This window comes from Nansenia antarctica (genome assembly GCF_963989245.1).
Source record: "Nansenia antarctica genome assembly, chromosome: 4".
Classification (NCBI taxonomy): domain Eukaryota; kingdom Metazoa; phylum Chordata; class Actinopteri; order Argentiniformes; family Microstomatidae; genus Nansenia; species Nansenia antarctica.
In genome coordinates, this window is record NC_137689.1 from 11,571,597 (window position 1) to 11,593,629 (window position 22,033).

Here is a 22,033-nt window from a genome sequence, read left to right on the forward strand (position 1 = left end):
AGTTGAAATGTCAGCGAGACATGCTGAGATACGGGTTGCCACGTGTACATCAGACGGGGGGAAGGACAAGAAGAGTTGAGTGTCGTCTGCGTAGCTGTGGTAGGAGAGCCCATGTGAAGAGATTACCGAGCCAAGAGACTTGGTGTAGAGGGAGAAGAGTAGGGGCCCTAGGACGGAACCCTGGGGAACTCCAGTGGAGAGGGTTCGTGGAGAAGATAGCGATTCTCTCCAGGTCACCTGGTAGGAGCGGCCCGCCAGGTAGGAAGAAAACCAGGAGTGTGCGGTGCCAGAGATGCCCAGGTCTGAGAGGATGGAGAGAAGGATCTGGTGATTGACTGTGTCGAAGGCAGCAGACAGGTCAAGGAGAATGAGAACAGAGGAGAGGGAGGAAGCTTGGGCAGAGTGGAGGGCTTCCGTGACAGCAAGGAGCGCAGTCTCAGTGGAATGCCCAGCCTTGAAGCCGGATTGGTGGGGGTCTAAGTGATCCATCTTCCGGAGATAGTCAGTCAGTTGTTTAGATGCCGCGCGTTCAAGGGTTTTGGAAGGGAAGGAGAGAAGGGATACCGGTCTGTAATTGTGGGCAGATGATGGGTCAAGGGTAGGTTTCTTGAGGAGAGGCTTGACTCTGGCTATTTTGAAGGCCGCTGGGACAGATCCAGTGGATAGGGAGGAGTTGATTAGGGTGGTAAGGTAAGGAAGGATGTCGGCGGAAATGGATTGGAGAAGGGGGGAGGGGATGGGGTCAAGAGGGCATGTGGTTGCCCGCTTTGATGTGATAAGTGTGAGAATCTCATCGGGGGAGAGGGGGGAAAAAGATGACAATCCAGAGATCGAGTGTCGCGGGGAGAGTTTGGAAGGGGTGTTAGCATTGTTAGTGGGAACAGTGTTAGCATTGTTAGTGGGAGGAGGGAGCGGTGGGGGGAGAAAGGTGCTGCTGATGTCGTCCACATTTTTTTCAAAGTAGGTGACAAAGTCATCGGCGGACAGGGAGGAAGGAGGAGGGGGAGGAGGTGGATTAAGGAGTGAAGAGAAAGTGGAGAACAGTTTTCTAGGATTAGAGGCAGAAGAATGTATTTTTGAATGATAGTAGGATGTTTTAGCAGCTGATGCCGAGGAGGCGTAGTTGGCAAGGAGAGAGTGATAGAGGTTAAGGTCTTAATAACCAGGGTTCCCTTTAAGGAAGGATATAGAAAAAGAATGAGGGAGCGGCCGAAGCAAACACAAAGGGAAAAATAAGAACAAAGATGAGTCGGAGTGAGGAAGAGGTAGAGGGAGATAAAGCTAGAGAAGAAGATAGTAGGCATAGGGAGAAAAGGGGGGAGAACGCCATGCCACGATGCAGGTTGACACCCCATTGACATTCACAGGATAGAACCCAGGAACAAAAACAATGCAAATCAAGAGGCAGGATGCTGCAGAGAGACAGAGGGAGATTAAACAGTCACACCTCCCTCCCTCCCCATGTCTCTGCATGTACCTGGTGCAGACACGACTACCACACTGGAGGTGAGGATGGGCCCCGTGATACTACATGAGCTGGGTACGGCTGAGGCTGTCTGTGTGCGTGTGTGTGTGTGTGTGTGTGTGTGTGTGTGTGTGCGTGTGTGTGTGTGTGTGTGTGTGTGTGTGTGGTGTGTGTGTGTGTGTGTGTGTGTGTGTGGTGTGTGTGTGTGTGTGTGTGCATGCATGCGTGCGCGTGAAGAGAGGACTATTAATCACAAAAGTGCAATCCTTGAGGGACCGAATGACCACCAACTACCTCACGCTAGATTAAAATCTCACTAAGATTGAACCATAACACAAATACCTTGCAAAAATAGAAATAATAGGTGTGCCATTACCTCGTCTTTTTTGCAACAGAAAAGATCCAAATAACAAACGTGAAAAAAAACAAAAAAATCACAATGGCTCACAAGATCACATAAAACCCAGCTGCCAGGTTTAAGTCGCTAATGGGGAGAGGAAATCTTTTTCGTTTCGCACAGACAGTGTTACGGTTTTAAATAACACCTGAGGAAGGCAGTTTTGACAAATGTCTGTGTGTGCTCCCCAGTGCAGTTAAATTATTTAAAGTAGCGACAGTAAAAAACGAAGTCAGCTTTCAAATCGATCTTTTGAAGAACGAGTCCCATTGCTTTTGTACTTAATATCATCTGAAACTACATGATAATAAATGCAGCCGAAAAAATAATGACTAAAACACAAATCACATCCTCAAGTCCCTGCCTCCGTACTATACCTCCAGCTTGCAACACTTGCTCCTATACTATCCTCAATGTATGAATTATGCATTGGGCACTGTCACTTTTAAAAATGCAATTACCGCTATGATACGGTGCATGAGGTGTTTTGTCTGGCATATGTAGCACATGTACTAAGACTCTGGCTGGTTGTAGTGCTGAAATACTAAACAGCAGACACGTGATTGAAGTGTCACACAAGAGGAAGACAGTTGCAAGTTGAACTCCAGTTCACCTCCTTAGGCATCCGTATCTAGCTGACATCCTAATCTAGTCGTTCTACTGTGTCTGTGACAGGAAGACACACTACCAACAGACACCAGCAGCACACAAACAAAACAATACACAAATGCCGTTGGATGTTGGTTGTCTGATACACAACAGTAGTCTTAGTGATATCATCATGCCATTACTGCCGTTGATGCATTATTTAAAACTATCCATGATGCGAGGCGAGACGTCGCAGATCAACTCTAGTGTGTGTTTGTGCGAGATCGTACGCTCAAACACGTCACTTTTCTCCACTTTGTAAAGATCTTATACGTAGCGTAATCTCAGTGATAAATTGTGGATGGTGTCGTGGGTATGGTTTGTTTGTTTGTGTGTGTGTTTATGTGTGTGTGTGCTGGATAAGAGTGTGTGTGTGTGTGAGTATGTGTGTGTGTGTGTGTGTGTGAGTCAAGGTTCTGCAGGAAGGTCACTCCTGTATCTGCGATCTGCCACTGAAATGTAGGCGGCGAGGGATAGGGGAGCGAAAATTGACAGCTTGGAGTGTGTTCAGAATAATTCCCACTTCACATCAAGCAGACGCCCCCCCCCCCCCCCTGCTTTTCTATATCTCTCTCTCCCTCCGTCCCTCTCTCCAACTCCTCCCCCCCTCCATCTCTCCAATCTGCACACATCCAGCATGTCCCTTCTATTTCTCTCTCTTTTTTATTTCTTGCACATTCTGTTCTTTGAAGCGAACACACACTCCCTTCTCTTTCATTCCCCCCCCCCCCCCCGCCCCCCCCTGAGGTCGTACCCTGCCGTCTCTCCTGCACAGGTGCTCGGAATCCAATATGTTTTTAATTAGATGGTGATATTCAAAAATCTGCAGCACGGGCTCGCTGTCGACGCGGAGGGAAGTGAAGTGAAAGGAGTGAAATCAAGGACGGCGTGCTTTGAAGATCAGGCACAATTAAGTCGTTAAACTCGCCAGCCACGTCACGGACGCACGGTGTCTTTAGGTCACGTGACACTAGCCATGTTATAATAGTATGATCGCGTCCTTTGTCACTGCTAGAGGGCCACATACGTAGTAGTTATACCTGTTCTGTGTGAGGGTGTGTGTTTTGTGTGTGACTGTGTGTGTGTGTGCGTGTGTGTATGGATGAATTTCCCTTTGCCTTTCCCTTTGGATCCTGCACATCTCCCTAGCTTCTGCCCTGTCAAAGGCAATCTTCTCTAAAGTGTGCAGAAGCGCCATGTTGAGCTCCATCGACCTAATAATCAGTCAACAGCAACCACCCCCCTAATTCTCTGCTTTATTGGCAGAGACAGGTAAATGTTGTGGTGTGTGTGTGTGTGTGTGTGTGTGTGTGTGTGTGCGTGTGTATGTGAGATTGGAAGACGATGCAATGAGGAGGGTATTCAAGTCCAGTAAGTAAGAGATAAAATAAAGACGAAGATGATATAAATAGATATAAAACGAACACTAAGCATTCATTGCCACTGTTACTAGAAGGCATGTGATCCTGTTTTGCCCACTTGTGAACAAAAGAAAGCAACTGCATTGCTCCTTTTCTACGACTTTACTTCCATTGTGAAACTCTAAAAGTGGTGAAAAGCTTCATGCTAGCTGGCAAGGCGAGTCTGTCGGCATCTTCTGCTCAAGCGCGTGACCTGGCATCCTCCTAAACAGCATAAAGTGATATTCCCACGGTGACAAAAGAAAAAGATTAGAGAAATGAAAAGTTCTTGTTTGCGAAGATAAGCTTGAGATTTGAACAAAAGGCCACGGCCCCTCAGAGATTAAAACACACACACACACACACACACACACACACACACACCATATAGGTCATTTCTTGGGGTATTTTCCCTGAGCTTATTAATTATTTCCAGTCTGGGATGGGAATATTTGTATTCTAAATATTTGATGGACACCACTGACTGTTAAAAGATTGATCTTCAAGTGTGTGTCTGTGTGTACTGCATTGTTTGTGTACTGTGTGTGTATGCGCGTGCATGTGTGTGTGTCTCCAGTAAACATAAAAAAGTAACTTTACAATTTTCTCCCCCAAATCTGACACGGTACATTTTAAAGGTACATTCAGTAGGTTCTATATTCAACTACAATATACATAGATAGATACAATATCTATCCATCATATCTGAATATTAAGACACACAAAATCCATCCACTATAACAGGCTATCCTTCAAGCTATACCAAACACAGAAAACAATATCAGCATTTAAACATAAACAATATTTCATGGAACCGAACCCTGCAATGGTTGACAATTCGTTGACAAAAAAAGTATTATCCTGTCACTAAGTTTTCAACGGATTGCATTAATACGATTCTTACGACAGAGATTAAGATACATCCTAATCCATCACATTTCTTAACAATGAGTAAAGCTGGGACGTAATAACCAGATATTCCCGAAATGTGTGCTCTTTCTGGGGGGTGTTTTTAGATGGAAGCAGGGAGGAAATGTCATCTCAGGAAGAGCACAGACTGTTCCATTTTGTGGGCCCTTGAAGACAGCCATCCTAAACCTTCTGATAAAGGGAGAGAACATTGATGGAACTGGGATTTTAAAAAAAATAAAGAAGGGAGGGAAAAAAGCAAGGAAGGGAGAGAGAGACCCCCCGCCCACCCACACACACACACACACACACACACCAAACTCACCAAAGTCTACAAAAGAAGACTGTCCCACTGCCTTGGCATTTTCTGGTGAGGTCCCAGACCATGTCTTGTTGAAGATCCCATCCTGGTAAGAGAAATTATACATTAATTGCAGCATGAAACTCTACTTTAGAGTACTTCAATGTTCAATGAGATTTGTAAAATAAACATTTGCTGGGGATGGACATAGGGAGCATGCCTCCTGGGGAAGCCTTATAATAACCAGTTAAGCAGTTCAGAGATACAGTAGGCCACTGTGGGTAGAGCAGAGGTTTCTAGATTGGTAGGTCATTAAAATAACCGTTGTGAAATAACAGAATTACAGATTACCATGCCTAAAGAGTAGGGCATTACAATAGTGTAGTCCAGCCCAGTGGAGTCATGCTAAGAGCTGTACAGAGGAACATATCCTTGTGATACTCAACAACACACACACAAAGACGCGACCATGCATACAGTAGCAACCATGCTGGCGCGCACAGACACATATATATACACACACACACACACACACACACACACACACACACACACACACACACACACACTTTCACGTAAACCTCTGAGCTCAATGAGGACCATCATTCATTGTGTTTAAGTGACAGTTTCGGTCACCTTTTAGATTACTGGTCTGTAATTATGTTGTAAGTAGTTATTAGAGTTATGTAGACAGGGACAAAAAGTACAATGATGTTATCTAGTTGTTATGTAGAACAATATGTTTAACTAGGAAATACAAATGAATGAAGGATGAATTAATGATGTCCAGATAAAAAAAAGAAAAGAAAAAGGGCTGTAATTTCTCTACATTAACCATGAGTAATAGTTTTACTTAAAATCCAAACTGTTGGAGTTAAAAGAAGACAAAATGCTTGCTCTTTCCAATACTTATGGAGGGCACTGTAAATGCCTTGCATGATGAGTTGGATAGAGCTTTCAGTTTGAGGTGGAGTTGATAGCTAGCTCCTACAGTTGCTAACTGCAACTGTAGACTCACTGACTAGTTAAATACAACCGATAAACTGCTAGATAGCTAGGTGATTTGATTAATGTAAGAAAGAAAATGCCTGTCTTCATTTGAGTTATGGTGCGAGTTTCCGTGGTGCCCTGAGTGGAATGCGATATCCTTATCTAATAAATAGAGTAAAAAAACGTTGATATTTGGCCAGTAAACCCTCCCTCCCTCCTCTTTCCTTATTTTCTCCTCCTGTACGGAAACAGAAGCTCTGTGCTGGACCGGTAGGACAGTGCAGCACTGCCGAGCCCTCCGTTAGTGATTTATAGCATCTGAGAAACAGTTTCACCGATGAGAGAGAGGGGGGGAAAAAAATAGAAAAAAAGAGAAAAAAAGAGAAAAAAAGAAGGTAACTATTCCTTTTCTGCTGGTGCTTATTTATTGCCTGGCAGCCAGACAAAAGGTAAGCAGCTTTTCGGAGAGACCGAGCATCTCTCCCGTTGGTTTGTCAAAGCGCGGGGGTGTCTGATGTGAAACCGCTGCATTTATCAAGTCACTCTCTCCGTCTGTACCAACCACACAGCAGGCATGGGACGACAATGCAATCTCAATAGCCTGGTCGGGCCTTGGTTAGGTCAACCGCTCTATCATCAGCTCATTGATTCTAGGTTCTGTTGATCGGCCGGTTGAGTCGGATTGGCACAGTGAGTCCACCACACATCCTCAGAGGGTTTAAAACACCAATCTCCTTGTTTTTAAAGTAGGATTGTAGAATTGTCGTTCTCTCTCTCTATCACACACACACACACACACACACACACACACACACACACACACACACACACACACACACACACACACACACATACCGGCTTGATTGAATGTGTGTGCCTTAGGGTGACCAACTCTTGAAGAATGACAATTCCACAATCGTGGTTTAAAAGGAGATTGGTGTTTTAAACACACTGATGATGTGTGATGGACTCACAGTGCCAATCTGATTGAGAGTTTTAAATCACACATATAGGAGGAGAGAGACCATACGGTTTTGAGCCTGTGTTTACCATCTGAGCCGGGGGTGACTTCTAAGTCTTTTTGATTGACTGGGTGTTAGAGGCTGTTGATTGAGTGTTTGAGGCAAGAAAAGCCACGACTGATTAAATCTGTTGTGTCGCCTTCTCCTGATTAAGCGAGCAGCGGGGTTTGAAGTGTAAAGATCTAACTACTGATGGCAGCAGGTTCGCCGTTTATAAAGGAAACGCTTTTGGTGTCTCTGATGGAAAATCATGTGCTTTTCTTACTCACTTAGGTGAGAATACAGAAGAAAACGAAGAAAGCATGAATGTCCCAACAGCTAAGCCAATACTCTCTTTTGCTTATTTGTTTAGTGGGAGCAGATTCCTTCAGCTGCTGAAATGACAGATCATATCAGGTGTTTCAGTAATAGGGTTGCACAAAGACGTGTTACCGGATGAAACCGGTGCATACCGCCTTTTTACGCTTTCCCAAACAGCAGAATGATGATGGTGCGGGAGACTTAGGCGAAGAAACAGAGAAAGTAATTAAAATGAAGGGTTGGATTGGGCCTAGAGCAGCGGCCTGTGTCCAATCGATGTTAGACAAAAGACCACCCCGGTAACGCTGCACAGCACAGGCAGGGGGGATTACTGGGGTCTTATACCCAGGAAAAAACAGGAAATGAGTCCCCTGAGTGTGTGTGCGTGCGTGCGTGTGGGTGCATGCACTGATCACTGGTGTATTTCATCAACAGCCCCCGTGGCCAAAGAAACTCCTCCTCTGGACCCGAATCACTAAACCAACAAAAACACCAACAAGAGTGAAGAGAGTGGATGAATTAGATGGGATTAATGATTGACCAAATGCTCACTCCTTCTAATCACCAAACCAATTATGTGTCCCTTAAGTGTGTGTGTGTGTGTGTGTGTGTGTGTGTGTGTGTGTGTGTGTGTGAGTGTGTACGTCAACCTCTCGACAGGCTAGAGTAGAAAGACGCATTGGCCCCTGGAGGGGCAGAAGGGGGAGTGAGGTGGGGGCAGGAGGGGTAGTGAGGTACCCCTTCAGTTCAAAACAGGCAACAACTCAGGAAGGGTGGAGATACAGTAGGTGCAGGGAAGGGGGCAGGAGGTGGGGGGGGCAGATCCTCAAAGGTCCTGGCCTTTACTGAGATGTGTGAGTGACCTTTAACAGGGCCCATCTGCAATACAGGGCCAAATAAAACTCTCACTCTCTTTCATTCTGCACCCTTTCATCAGTTCTGCCCTCCCCTCTTTCACACTTTCTGCCCTACTCTTCAAATCCCTGCGACCCCTCCTCCTCCTCCTCTCCACCTCTGTCTCCCTCTCCACCCGCTTCTCTTCTCTTCTTCAGATAGGTCTGGGGGCCCTATGCTCTGTGTGCCTCTGCATTTTGAATTTAAACTACCTAAAAGAAAAAAAAGACTACCTGCACTCTCCCAGAATACAAAACTATCACAGCAGTGAAAGCATGCATACTTGCCAACCGAGGAACGCAATCTACAAAAGGGGAAAGTATTTCTGTACACAATACAATGCAAGAATAAACCTTTCACATGTAGTCAATAAGGAGCCTATAGATTGTCATTGAATAACTCAAAATAATACTGGGGCTGTTTTTTTCATGGTTTGGGCTAGGCCCCTTAGTTCCAGTGAAGGGAATCTTTAATGCTACAGCATACAATGCGATTCTAATTGTATGCTTCCAACTTTGTGGCAACCATTTGGGGAAGGCCCTTTCCAGTTTCAGCACGACAATGCCCCCATGCACAAAGCGGGGTCCATAATGACATGGTTTGCCGAGTTTGGTGTGGAAAAACATGACTGGCCTGTACAGAACCCTGACCTCAACCCCATCAAACACCTTTGGGATGAATTGGAATCAAGTGTGTGAGCCAAGCTTCATCACCCAACATCAGTGCCTGACCTCAGTAATGCTCTTGCGGCTGAATGGGAGCAAATCCCCGCAACCATGTTACAACATCTAGTGGAAAGCCTTCCCAGAAGAGTGGAAGCTGTTATAGCAGCAAAGGTGGGACCAACTCCATATTAATGCCCATGGTATTGGAATGAGAAGTTCAACAAGCACATATGGGTGTGATGTTCAGGTATCCACATACATCTGACCATGTAGTGCATGTCCATGTCCAAATTGTGAACCTGCAGAATGGTTCGACCATTGAATTAGAGTGGCAAGCACCAGTCATCCTGCAGTCATTGCTGCTGAAATTTGTATCTGTATTTCCTATATTTTTGAGGATCCATTAGCCATTTTTTGACAGTGGTGCCAATGTGTGTCAAGTCTTACTAGTGACCAGCTAGAGCTCAAAGCCCGATGCTTCAAGCCTAGTGAACAAGCCTGTTTGAATTTCTACAGTTGAGCTTTCTCATCCCACTGTATATGATCTCCAGTTTGTTTACATTCTGCAGTTCGTAAGGTGGGAAACTATGAAGACATTAAGACTAAAAGGGACTAAAAGGGATGTTAAATTTAGATTTTCTATTGAAAATGTGATTTAGTCTAGGACTAGGCTTAAGTCTTGTCTGTGAAACCGGCCCTAGAACGCACACAACCCTCCAGTTTCCCAACAGGTGCTGTTACTTAAAGGTCCCATATTATGAAAAACTCACTTTTTCAGCTATACATTTGGGTCTCTGATGACCCTACAGCAGGGGTCACCAACTATATTTGTCCAAGTGCCAGAATTTTTCAAAGCATACACTGTGGGGGCCGGACTTTAATATATATATATATATATATATATATATATATATATATATATATATACGTATATATATATATAATTATTTTATTTAGGCATACTATTGTATATAGTACTATTAGCATATTACTGTTTAATATTTTCATTTTCTTACTAAATTAATGTTATTAATGATTATTAGCCTATTATCAGTGTGAACAGACTCCTGACACCTATTATCCAACCAGCCACCAGGGGGCAATCGAGATATTTTGGCGTGCTGTGTGCCAAACTAAGTGGGGATCTGAAAGAGGTTATGGACAAAACAATGAAAATAATTAACTTCATCAGAGGAACTTCCAGTACGCAGCATCGCCTGTTCCGCAAGTTTGTGCTGGAATCTGAAGCCATTCACGAGGACCTCCAGCCTGATTTTAAGAAGTTGGCGTCAGAGGGGAGATGTTAGTTCTCTCATTAACAAAATGTGAGTATTGCAGACATAGGATTTTATTGTTGCTATGTTAAATGGCATGGTTTATTCATTGTTAAAGTGTAATTTAATGACCTGGTTATTACCGTTTTATTTGATATAGGCTACAGATGCCAGGCGATACCAGGATGCCGCGGTGAACGTTTGACTGACCGACTTGAAAACAACATTTCTGGCAATGAAGGCCTATCATTTGCCATGCTATTTTTTTTATTTAAGTGATGTTAATCTTTTTCATTTTCTGACTGAGAAGTTAGTTATTTAAGTCACTGTTAATGTTACGAAATGTTAAACAAGAGCAACAAAGAGTGAAAAATAAAATAAAACGAAATGTTAAATACACCTATGAGTAGGCTATGTGAAAAAATAAAATACAACGAAATGTTAAATGAGAGCTATGAATTTGTCCTCATTCTTGCATGAGAATAGCGCTACGTCTGCCGCATTCCATTTAATAAAAGAGGGGAATTAGTTTCAGCTTCGCTACTGCTATTTAGTGCCCAACCAGAAGCAAGGCTGCAGCTTTGTGAATGAGGTAGGTCTGACTCCTCCTGCATTGTAAGAACTATATGAATCTATGATATATGTTCTAAACGGTATTTCCCTCATTTTCGAAAAAAAAAAAAAAAAACGTTAAAAAAACCCGTAAAAACATGAATATTCGGCGGGCCCGATGGAAAGCTTTGGTGGGCCGCATCTGGCCCGCGGGCCGCCTGTTGGTGACCCATGCCCTACAGTGAACAGTGTAGGTAAACAGTGAAATAAAGCAATTAAAGTATTTCCATGCAAGATGAGGTTTCATTACAATTATACCGGCCCCCATCTGAGTATCTCTGCCCACGACAGTACTATCAGTATGTTTTGTTGGAAAACTGGAGCAATTGCTGAGAAAGAATATTGTATTCTGGTAAGACAAGAAAATGTATTGGAGACTCCAATACATGTTCATGTCTTACCAGAATACAATATGTTTTGTATTGCTGACAGGCAATACAAAGTAATACAATACAAAGTAAAAGCAAAAGTTGCCAGAGCTCAAGAAAGAATAGATATTTAAAAAAAACTCTTTAAGTACAGTAAGAAAGTACTGATATGTGTACTTTACACCACTGCCTACAAGTCCTTGGCGGTTAGTCTCTTGTGCTGGTCTGTAGCAAGTAATTTAGCAGACTAGTTTCTCCACGGTCAGCAGTGCATGGGTAGGGAAAGGACTAAAAAAACATGTTGAGCAACAGAAATGAAAACAGAAAATGTGGACTCGTACCTTATTGAGCCATGTCTCAAAGCTGTTCTTCTCAGTTGTGAGGAACACATCTAAAAGAAGAGGGAGACAGAAAAGATAAAGCCATTACTTACACTGCAAAAAGTCAGCTGTCAAAAACAAGAACAATATATAAATAAAAGCAATAAACTTGCCAAGATTTTCTTATAACAAGTAAAAGACATCTTAAAACTACTGCAGTTAAACAAAAAACAAGCTTATATTGCCTTGATTTAAGATATATCATCTTAGTTAGATGTATTTTTGTTGCAGTGCATGAGTTGGACCATCTTATCAGGAACCAAACAGAACCTGAGATTGATGGAACAATCTGAGAACCAGGGTCATTCAGACATAACATCAAGGACATTAACCTATGGGTACAGCAAACTGATTTGTTTCTACTGCGTTGGTCGGTCCACTCCTCTCACAGCTCAGTTCACACTGGGAAACATTGCAGGACCGAAGGCTAGATGTGTAGATATGAAAGCTACAGTAGATGCCGAGTGAAAGTGAGACTGAGACGACAGATTTTCATCTGCATTTACCTTAGACATTATGTCCTCTCTCCCTTTCTTATGCACGTTCTCTTACCCACTCTCTATTCCTGGAGTATGCAACTATGCATTAATGATTATTCATTTAATATTTGTCATGACACTGCACTTTTAGTACCCTCCTCCTATCTCTGCTGCAGAGGAGCTAAATGGACATGAAATAATGTCATTGATTAGCCTCTGGGCTTTGTACTCTCCATGTAACCCTGGGCTAGGAGAACACTGCAGCATGGAGGAGACAGGAGAGAGGGAGGGAGGCAAGATAGAGAAAGGGAGAGAGATGAGGTGGGGGATATCAGGCTCTGTACTCCACCATTCTGTACTCAACACACACACACACACACACACACACACACACACACACACACACAATGTTTGTAGAGAACGCCCCCCACCCCCTGTGGTTGTCCACAGTGACCGGGGAGGGATACTGGGAGTCAGTGTACCCCATGTAGGGGGGGGTGTTCAACAGTGTGTGTCTGTGGGGAGAGGGATTGTTCATCAGAGTGACAGCTCTGTGAAAGAAGCTGTTCCGGAGCCTGCTGGTAAGGGACCTGAGCATCCTGTACTTCGAGTGTCTTAGATGGTAGGTGGATCAAACAGACTGTGGCTGGGGTGCAAGGTGTCCTTGAAGATGCTTACCGCCCTCAAGGCAACACTGGTCTTTCTGGAGGGACTCGGTGGAAGGGAGTTTGGTGCTGACGATGCGCAGTTGCCATACCACCACTGTGATGCAGTTGATTAGGATGCTCTCAATGGTGCAGTGGTAGAAGTTTGGAGTCTACCCCATGTGAAGTCTAGGCTTCATATCAGCCATGGGAATCCAGTATTTAATGGTGATAATTCAACTAAAGTGTGGCAAAATAGGAGTCACACAAAGCAAGCTTAAGACAACAACCCATTGGTAGTTTTCTCCATGCAGGCTAGTGGGCCTTTTCAATGGAGAGGAAGGCATGCCTGCCCAGTGACAGACGGTATTGACTGTTTCATGGTGTTCTGCAGTCAGATAGAGTGGGGATTGGGGTGGGAGGTTATCCCCATAGACATACAGACTGCACAGCACACATGCTAATGTGCACAGACATGAAAACAGGCACACACGCACACGCATGCACTCACCCGCATGCACTCCACAATCTCTGATCTTAAGCCATGTCAGTCATGTAGAGTGTGTACTGTGTAGCACTCTGCTAGTCTGCTGATGAGGACGTAAACAGGTTGATTAATCAGGCTACAAGGAAGCTTGCCTTCCACGTGTGGCAGAGTACAGACGAGGTAACTACTCCACATGACTTGCTCGACATCCTGTAAACATTATAGCCCCTACAGGACACTCATCCTTCTCCCTCTCCTCCTCCTCCTCCTCCTCCTCCTCCTCCTCCTCCTCCTCCTCCTCAATGACCCTGTTTCACAGCTACTGACAGCCTTCAGCGGCTCCATAAACACCCTGGCTCAGTAAAATAAAAATAGAAAAAACTGACGCCTTGCTTTAAACCTCTCTTCTCCTATCGTCGAACTAAACTAGTTTTATACGGTTGTGTCGCTCGCAACCATTTAGTGGCAATATCAGGAGGACCCAAAGGGGCTGACACATTTTGATGTATAGGGAGGGGGAGGTGACAACAAGGTCAGACAAACAAATTGTCATAATATTATGACAGGCTGCAAGAAGTTCATTATGCAAGGGAAATTACAGATAGCCTATACTAAACTTCATGGTGATTGACGTTATCCAAGTAATCTAATCGACTCAAATCAACATTCAGAAATGAGTGTGTTTCAATTTCCTAATGAAATTGAAATACAAAGAAATAAAATAATACATTTCATCTATAAAGCACTTTACATTGCAAAAAGCACTGCATGTGGTACATTAGCAGAACAAGAAAAGGTAAGGAAGAAAGACAAATGGGGGACAATAAGAATTGTATATCTTGTATTTACATTTACTTTGAACACTGATGCATAATTCAGGTGTAGGTCTAAGTGGAAGGCTAAGTGATATGTCATGTTGCGGCATAATTACAAGGTCGCAAGTGCTTAATTCACAAAGAACCACACAAGCTTATTAAAGAACGGTCTTAATTATTCAAAAAGAGATGAGATTTTTAATTGATACACCAAGACTTCTCAGTCTGTGACACTGGAATTATCACTATTACCAAAAGATGCATATGTCGATGAAAGCCTTCAAAGCAAATCATACGCAAAGCAGTTCTAATACCTTAATTGCAAAGTGGTAATCTTTAATAACACCATTGTTTTTCCACCTCCTCTCTTGGATTAGGAGTGCTTTAGTATGTTTCGATTAATTTCTCTCATCCTTAGAATAGAACAATCGAAGAAAAAACCCTTCAGACAAAAATATGTTCTCAGATGAGCCGCGTAACGGGGTGGTGAGTTGCAAAAATCGAATGTAGCATTACTTCGAATGTCGCAGGGAAACACAGGTACAGCCATAGAACATTAGTTTTGAGGCTGAACAAGATGTGAAGCAAAGCCAGGCTTAAAAGCTGGACAAACAATAAAGCACAGGTGTGGTGGTCAATTAACGAAACCGGATGGATAAGGAAAACAATAAAAGGAATCTCTGGCGGCCACTGGTGGCCAGTGGGAGAAGCAGCAGGATGAAGAGGATTGTTCACTATGTTTTACTCAGTGGATAAACGCATGGTTGATTCAAGACCACCATTACGAATGAGACAAATGCGTCTGTTTAGATTTCCTTATCACATAGGCTAATCTACACAGTTAGGTCCAATCAATCATCTTTTCACACTCAATTAAATAATCAGGAGAGTTATTGATTATAACAGGGGAGTGATATACAGTAAAGAAAAACAAACAAAAGGGGGTTTGGTTGATGATGTTCCAGAACCTCAAATTAAATTAGATAAAAAATGAAATGGAAAAATATGTATATGTCTTGATTACAGTGGTAATTTCACTGTCATATTTTAGACCACTTGTACACTGTCAGACCTATCCAGCGTATCACATGTCAAATGAGCTTCCATCGCAGACTTGAATTTCTCAGGATACGCTGCGAATGCCTCTGTTTGTTTGTCATGGTCCGTTTGGCACGCTTACCACCATTATGGCATACATATTTCTGGGATTAAAATAACTACATTTACATTATACCTTAAGGCGAAACGTTCCAGAAAAGAAAACAGTCCAAAGAGAGATAATTATTACAACATTGGATTTATCATGACATGGTATGAGATTGAGTTATGGCAATGCAAATGAATCATGAGATCACCTATGACGAGTGAGTTGATGGAAGGGGAGGAGTGGTGGATGGCCCTTATTATATTTCACCTAACTTGCAGTAAAACCTTGACGGTATGTACTCATTCAACAAATGAGGGCATATTACAATAAACAAAATCCCATTTTATCTTCAGAGATCTAATGTGGAGCAGGAGAAATAAAGAAAACCCTGATCCTAAATGTAGTTACATAACAAACAAACAAAAAGTATACAGAGAAAACAGCGTCTCTGTCTTGCTGTGTTACACATGGATTATCTCAAATGGATTACAATGAAAACACACCGAAAGCCTTGAGGGGGGCCTGGCGTTTTTACAAGAGGCAACATGGTCCCACAGCTTCGTCAGCGATACTCAATTAAGTTAAATGAGGCACTTAAAAAAAAAAAAAAAGCAAGCAAAGTGCAAACTATTTGTATCCCTCTCGGATCCCTATCCCCAGCACTGGGAGAATGCCAGCTATGATGTTTGTTTGTACATATATATACGCACGCACGCACGCACGCACGCAAACACTTAGGGGGAAGTTCCAGTAGCTGGTGGCACTGTAGAACTGTTTCTCCAAATGTAAATACTGACCCTGTTTCCAATTCCATCTCAGTGGAACAGAGAACAAAGTGAGGAGTAGTTCATTCCTCTGCTACAAAGAGCTGGCGTACATTAGACCAGCTCATAGCAGAGATGAACAATATGAGAGAAACAGCAGGCTGTAGTAGACCATACTGAGAGGGAAAGTGGCAAATTTCCAAAGCAGAACAAATCTAATTTGTTGGCCACTCTTCTAAAATACTGTGAGATGAGATGAAAAAAGATCTGCCCATGTTTACCAATCAAGAACCAGCATGTCCATGGGTTTATCTAAATTTATCCTCAACTTTTGGAAACCTCTTTGGGGACCAAGATAAAGCCTGTGTAGAGTTGGAAGTAAAAAGATAGGGATACGTTGCAACATTCATACAGCAACCTTGTTGAGAAAATGGGAATACTTTCTGGGAAATCCATTGCAGAAAGTAACTACAATGGGCTGGTAACCCGTTTCAAAGAAGTGACACCTTGCAACACGTTAAAGCAATCAAATACCTTGCTTGGTTGGACCTCAGAAGAAACTAAATTCTGTTTTTCCTGCAGGTTTTCTACCGTTTTTCTTCAATGTTACAAGATAGCATAGGCAACAACTCTGCAAAAATAGTTCTACCTGGTTGTAAAAGATAACACATATAACAACGAGCAATCATTCTACAGGCATGTGGGGAGAGGGTTCTTCGAACATCATGTAAGAATCAATGAAATTGCAAGCACATTCTCCCATCGCTCTATCCATCTTAATCAAAGCCAGAACGGCTAATCTGAAGATATTCATAACCTCTCAATCAGATTTGTTAAGGGGATTGGAGGCAATTGGATGGATCTGTCGACTGTTTGACTCAGACTTTATTATAGCTTTTTCTCAATTCCATTCGGGAAGTCGGGATGAAAGCTCCCACGTATTCCCCAGCATCGCATTAGTGTTTGAATAAACAGATTCTGATGGACAGCCCAGGTGGGGGTGGAGCTTTGACACAGTGTATTATAGATATCAGGGGTAGGGTTGGACTGTATCAAATTTCTGACACTGTTAAACTTCCCCAAATTTAACGGTATCAGGACTGTACCGTAATTATTTTCACACAATGACAAAAATGTGATACATGTTCCAGTTTTATTCTCTGAACAACATCAGAAACAGAATAGCAAACGTTAACAACATCTACGGGATGCTTAGTGGCATAATGCACTAAGCGTCGACCATGTAACTGCAGGGTTCCTGGTTCGATTCCAACCGTGGACATATCCTGCATGTCATCCCTTCTCTCTCTCTCTCTCTCTCTCACCCATCCTTCCTGTCAAGTCTATATCGCAATAAAAAAATTAAATATGAGTGGGACTGCCCCACTCAGAAAAAATTACTTTAAAAATAAATAAATAAATAAATACAAAATCTATAAAGCTACAAATATAAAGCTTGAGTGCAAATACAGCTGCCTACATAGGCCTAAATAAAAAAATTGTGCAAGGACACATTCATTCTCGGGCGTCTGTCAACCAAACGGAATGAAATGAACAACAAATCTATGGGCTACAATCCAGTACAATTATTTTAAATTAAAAGCACAGCCTATCACCCAGATTTGCTGGCTCGCCCTTGTCATTCAGTCAGAACCCGAAATACGTCCAAATTGCAGCAGTTTTTTTTTTTTTTATGTACCAACTCACTTGCGCTCGCCATCTCTTTTTCTAATTCTTCATTCTGAGGAGAAGCTGTCACGTGACTGGTTATTTATTTGACAAATTACATTGTCTACAAAAAGTTCTGTCATAATTTTCACAGCATCTTCAACCACACAGAAAGTGGTGCTGGACAAGCACTCTTAAGGCGTTTAATATATATAACAATTTATGACGATATTGACAAATACTGTTGCTATTTTCAAAAACCGCGGTATACGGTATAACCGCCCAACCCTACTCAGTGGGTGTTTTTCTCACTCCCTAACTCCCCAGGTCTCCCTCTTTTCTCTCACATGCCTTTTTCTGCCTGAGATCATTTCATTAGCTGGTGTGTGTGTGTGTGTGTGTGTGTGTGTGTGTGTGTGTGTGTGTGTGTGTGTGTGTGTGTGTGTGTGTGTGAGGGTGTATTCTAGCTGGGGAATGTCAGCTGCGTGTCAGAGGATAACTGGTATAAGATAGAGATCTGATTTTATAAGGACGGCCCGTATTTTAATACTAATGAATGCAATAACAGATTAGTTCAAGTAGCTGAGCACTCCAAGCTGTTTTTGATGGCAGGGAAATTTATTCTAAAACTATAATTCGCTGAATACACCAATTAATGTTAAAAAACATAGCCTTTTCTTTTTAACTCAAAGTTAGCGAAAGCACCACTTACATCCTTTATCAGGCCTAGGTCATTAGTCCGCAGTTACAATGCAGCATGACAGCAGAGCAAATTGTGGAAGAGGTCATCATTCTAAATATACCTTTTATAAACCTTTTAATAAGATTGAGAGTTTCTAAATGGAAAATTAACCTCAGACTAACAAGGCTGATTAAAGAGTCATATTAATCTTCAGGTGTGTTAATTAGAGAGGAAATTGTGCTGAAGAAAACGATAAGAAAAAAAACATCCGGTGATGAATGAGGATGAGCAGAGGTTTTGATTTGTCGTTAATTACACCGCGTCCGTCTCTCTCTATCATTAGTCTCACATAAAGCTTGTAAACAGCACGCTCTGTGATCCCCATTGTATGTGGCATGTACGCAAGACATGTGTTGACTCCCTCCCTCACAATAGCCACAGGTTCAGTATGATAGGCCTTTTCCTTGTTGGAGTTAAGTGGATGACTGTCCGCAGAGATGTCAAATTAGCTAGGGTATTATTCTGCTTTTTTTTCCTTTTCTTTTTTCGATGAATTCTAATGGCTTGTCATGACAAAAATAACTGTTATTAACCAACAGTCAACCATGCATTATAATATATCGCCCATTGCCCTTTTAGCACCGTGTAGTTAGAACTAGTGTGATAGGCCTGTTGCATTTAAAGCCAATTAAAGCATAACTCTACAGTAAGGCCCCTTACTACCCTGACTGCTTTGAGCTAGTAGTTATTACCTAATGCACAGAACGTCCTCTGACCTGTGTGCCCATTTGAGGCCAGTGCCCTCCCGTAAACCAAACCTGACATCCCTCTACTCTGCTCTAAATGTGTGTCAGATGAAGGTGGACACCTCTCGACCCTAACCTGTTGGCAGGTATCACCCTGCACCCATCCCATCTCAGGCGCGCCTGTTCCAATTAGCCCACAAAGGAGGAGGGAGAGGGAAGGGAAGAGAGAAAGAGGGCGAGACAGAAAAAGTGGGGGAGAGAGAGAGAGAGAGGGGGGGGGCTGCTTTTGAGCTCACCTCTGTGGCTTTAATGCCCCTGAGCGGGTTATTTGTTAGGCTGTTACTCAGAAAACAGGTTTGTGACTCCTATTACCTGCTTGGTGACAGACTTAAGAGGGGAACAAGACAGAGAGTGGAGGAGAGCAGGACACGTAGCCCTCAGGCCACAGAGGAGATGGGATCACACTGGGCCACACTGGGAGTGTCAGTGTGTCAGCAAAGCCCGGAGGATCATCAAAGATCCCAGCCACCCCAATCACAGTGTGTTTGAACCGATGCGGTCCAAAAGATGAAGCCTCTTCCGGAGCCTAAGGGCCAAAACTCAGAGGCTAATCAACAGCTACTTCCCCCAGGCGATCAGGCTCCTGAACAAGCCCACTGGAGACAATTGAGTATCATCCCCAAGCACACCCCATACATACGGACTACCTAAACCTTAAGCTCACAGCCACTTTACTACTTGAACTATCTATATTATTATTATTATTATTATTATTATATTAGTAATATTAATATAACTTTTTTGTCACTTATGTCCTGTCCTACTATCACTTTTTTAAATCTTGAATTATGCATATTGCCATATTGTCTTGTGCTGCAATATCAGGAACCGAAGGCTAAACATTTTACTCTGTATGTGAAATGTGACGTATCAATAACACTTGAAACTTGGAGACAGATCTCATTGCTCTATCCAAGGGTTGGAGGAGGTGGATGTCCACGTGTTGTGTGTGTGTGTGTCTAGTATTCACAAACCTAAGAGAAGCCATTCTGTTTTCATCAGTTAGATTCTATTCTCCTCAAATAAAGCAGGCTATAATGAGGAAGGAGCTTCCCACGGCTGTCAGAACTGCAGAGTCACTACCCATCTTCTGTCGGAGACTGAAGACCCATCTCTTCAGGTTACACCTTAACTGCTCCTCCTGAGACGTCTACTACCCCCGAGCACTGCGTCTCCTGAAAAACCCGCTTTTCCCCTTTACTGTGTCCCCTAAGACTTCTACTGCTCACCTTGTACTGTTTCTCTATTTCTCCAGTGTCTATATAAAATATAGACAGGCTAGCAACACACTACAAACAACTGAGAGGTGTTACCTGGTTCCAAAACAAAGTTGGACAGAGCGGCAGAGAACTCAACTCGATTGCATCAGGAGGAGATGTCATGAACAGGACATCTCAAATTATAAGGATTTTCACTTATAACATGTTGTATATTGTTATACTTATACTAATTGATTCTCATCTAATGTTCCATTTTGACTGTTTTTTTTTTTTTTTTTTTTTTTTACCTCTCCACTCCAGTCCAGGTTTCTGCTGCTGCACACACAGGGAGGAGGCGGCCTTTGACATTATAAAGAAAATGTCATGTCAGTCGTCAGTGAAATAGATACCCCGACCACCAGACATTTGGAGCTACATCTCCAGTGCTGGAGTAATGACCGAGGGAAGGGATGTAGCTTTGGAGCTACAGAAACCCTGCTCTGACACACACACACACACACACACACACACACACTCACACTCTCACACTCTCACACTCTCACACTCTCACACACACATGCACACACACACACACACACACACACACACACACACTCACACACTCACACACTTACACTCTCACACTCTCACACTCTCTCACACACACACACACACACACACACACACACACACACACTCACACACTCACACACTCACACACTCACACACTCACTCACACACTCACTCACACACTCACACACTCACACACACACACACACACACACACACACACACACACACACACACACACACACACACACACACAGCGTACATGAGGAAAAGCACTGCTGTAGATATCAATCTGCATATCAGGTGAAATACTGGAAATAGAGGGAAACCGAAATGGGAAATCCATCCTTTTGTGACATGGAGATCCAGAGTACACCTCTAGAAAGGGAAATTAAATACATGATTTATCAGATTGTGGGGAAACAAAAGAGGCCAAGGTCAGGTAGTGTTTGAAACATTGCTATGTCTGCTACACAAAAGCCAGCCAAAAAGCTATGACTCTCATGAATGCCACAAACACATCAGACAGACTAATTTCAAATAGGCTAAGTCATTGCTGTGCTATTAGCTAATTGTAAGTATTTCCTACATACAGTCCTCTCCAAGACTGGTCTGCAACGCACAGGGACTACTGCTTTAGAGCATGGAGGTGTCAGTGTCTACATCGTCAGTGTTCACTGCCCGCAGGGCTGCGTGTTTTCTCACAAGGACTGTCACCCAACACTTGCCCTATTGCACCATGAAGGAAGAGAGGGAAGGGGGCATGCGTAGTCTGTCTGCCCATGACTGGATATTCAGCCAGCTACAAATCACTTAGAGAAAAGATTACAGTCTCCATGAAATCATCTTTCACCTATTAATCAGACAAAATATCTGCAGACGTATTTCCTTAACAGTTGAAAGATAACAGCTTGTTTGTGGCCCTGGAACTGACATGAACAGATTTCGAGACAAACTCGGAACTCCAAAGACTGCCAATGCCAGCTTCCAATCAAACACAATGCAAAAGAAGAGCATGGGAATTCAGGGGGGAAACAAACGAGGTTAAATCCCATAAATAAATCCAACATAAACCAATATACACACTGTGTGCCTTGAACCCAAAGGTTTTCAAAGCGCCTCATTCACAAACATGACACAACAGAGG

The 22,033-nt window shown here is 43.0% G+C and overlaps 1 protein-coding gene across 1 annotated transcript in view; it reads right to left on the minus strand.

Annotated features, from left to right (window-relative positions):
* Positions 1 to 22,033, minus strand: part of itfg1 (integrin alpha FG-GAP repeat containing 1) — a gene marked incomplete at its 5' end in the record, with an annotated part of 124,557 nt that overhangs the window by 81,274 nt on the left and 21,250 nt on the right. Inside the window, 2 exons of the mRNA XM_080528129.1 lie at positions 5,145 to 5,226; positions 11,587 to 11,636. Coding sequence (XP_080384255.1) covers positions 5,145 to 5,226; positions 11,587 to 11,636 — 132 coding nt within the window. The remainder of the gene's footprint in view (positions 1 to 5,144; positions 5,227 to 11,586; positions 11,637 to 22,033) is intronic.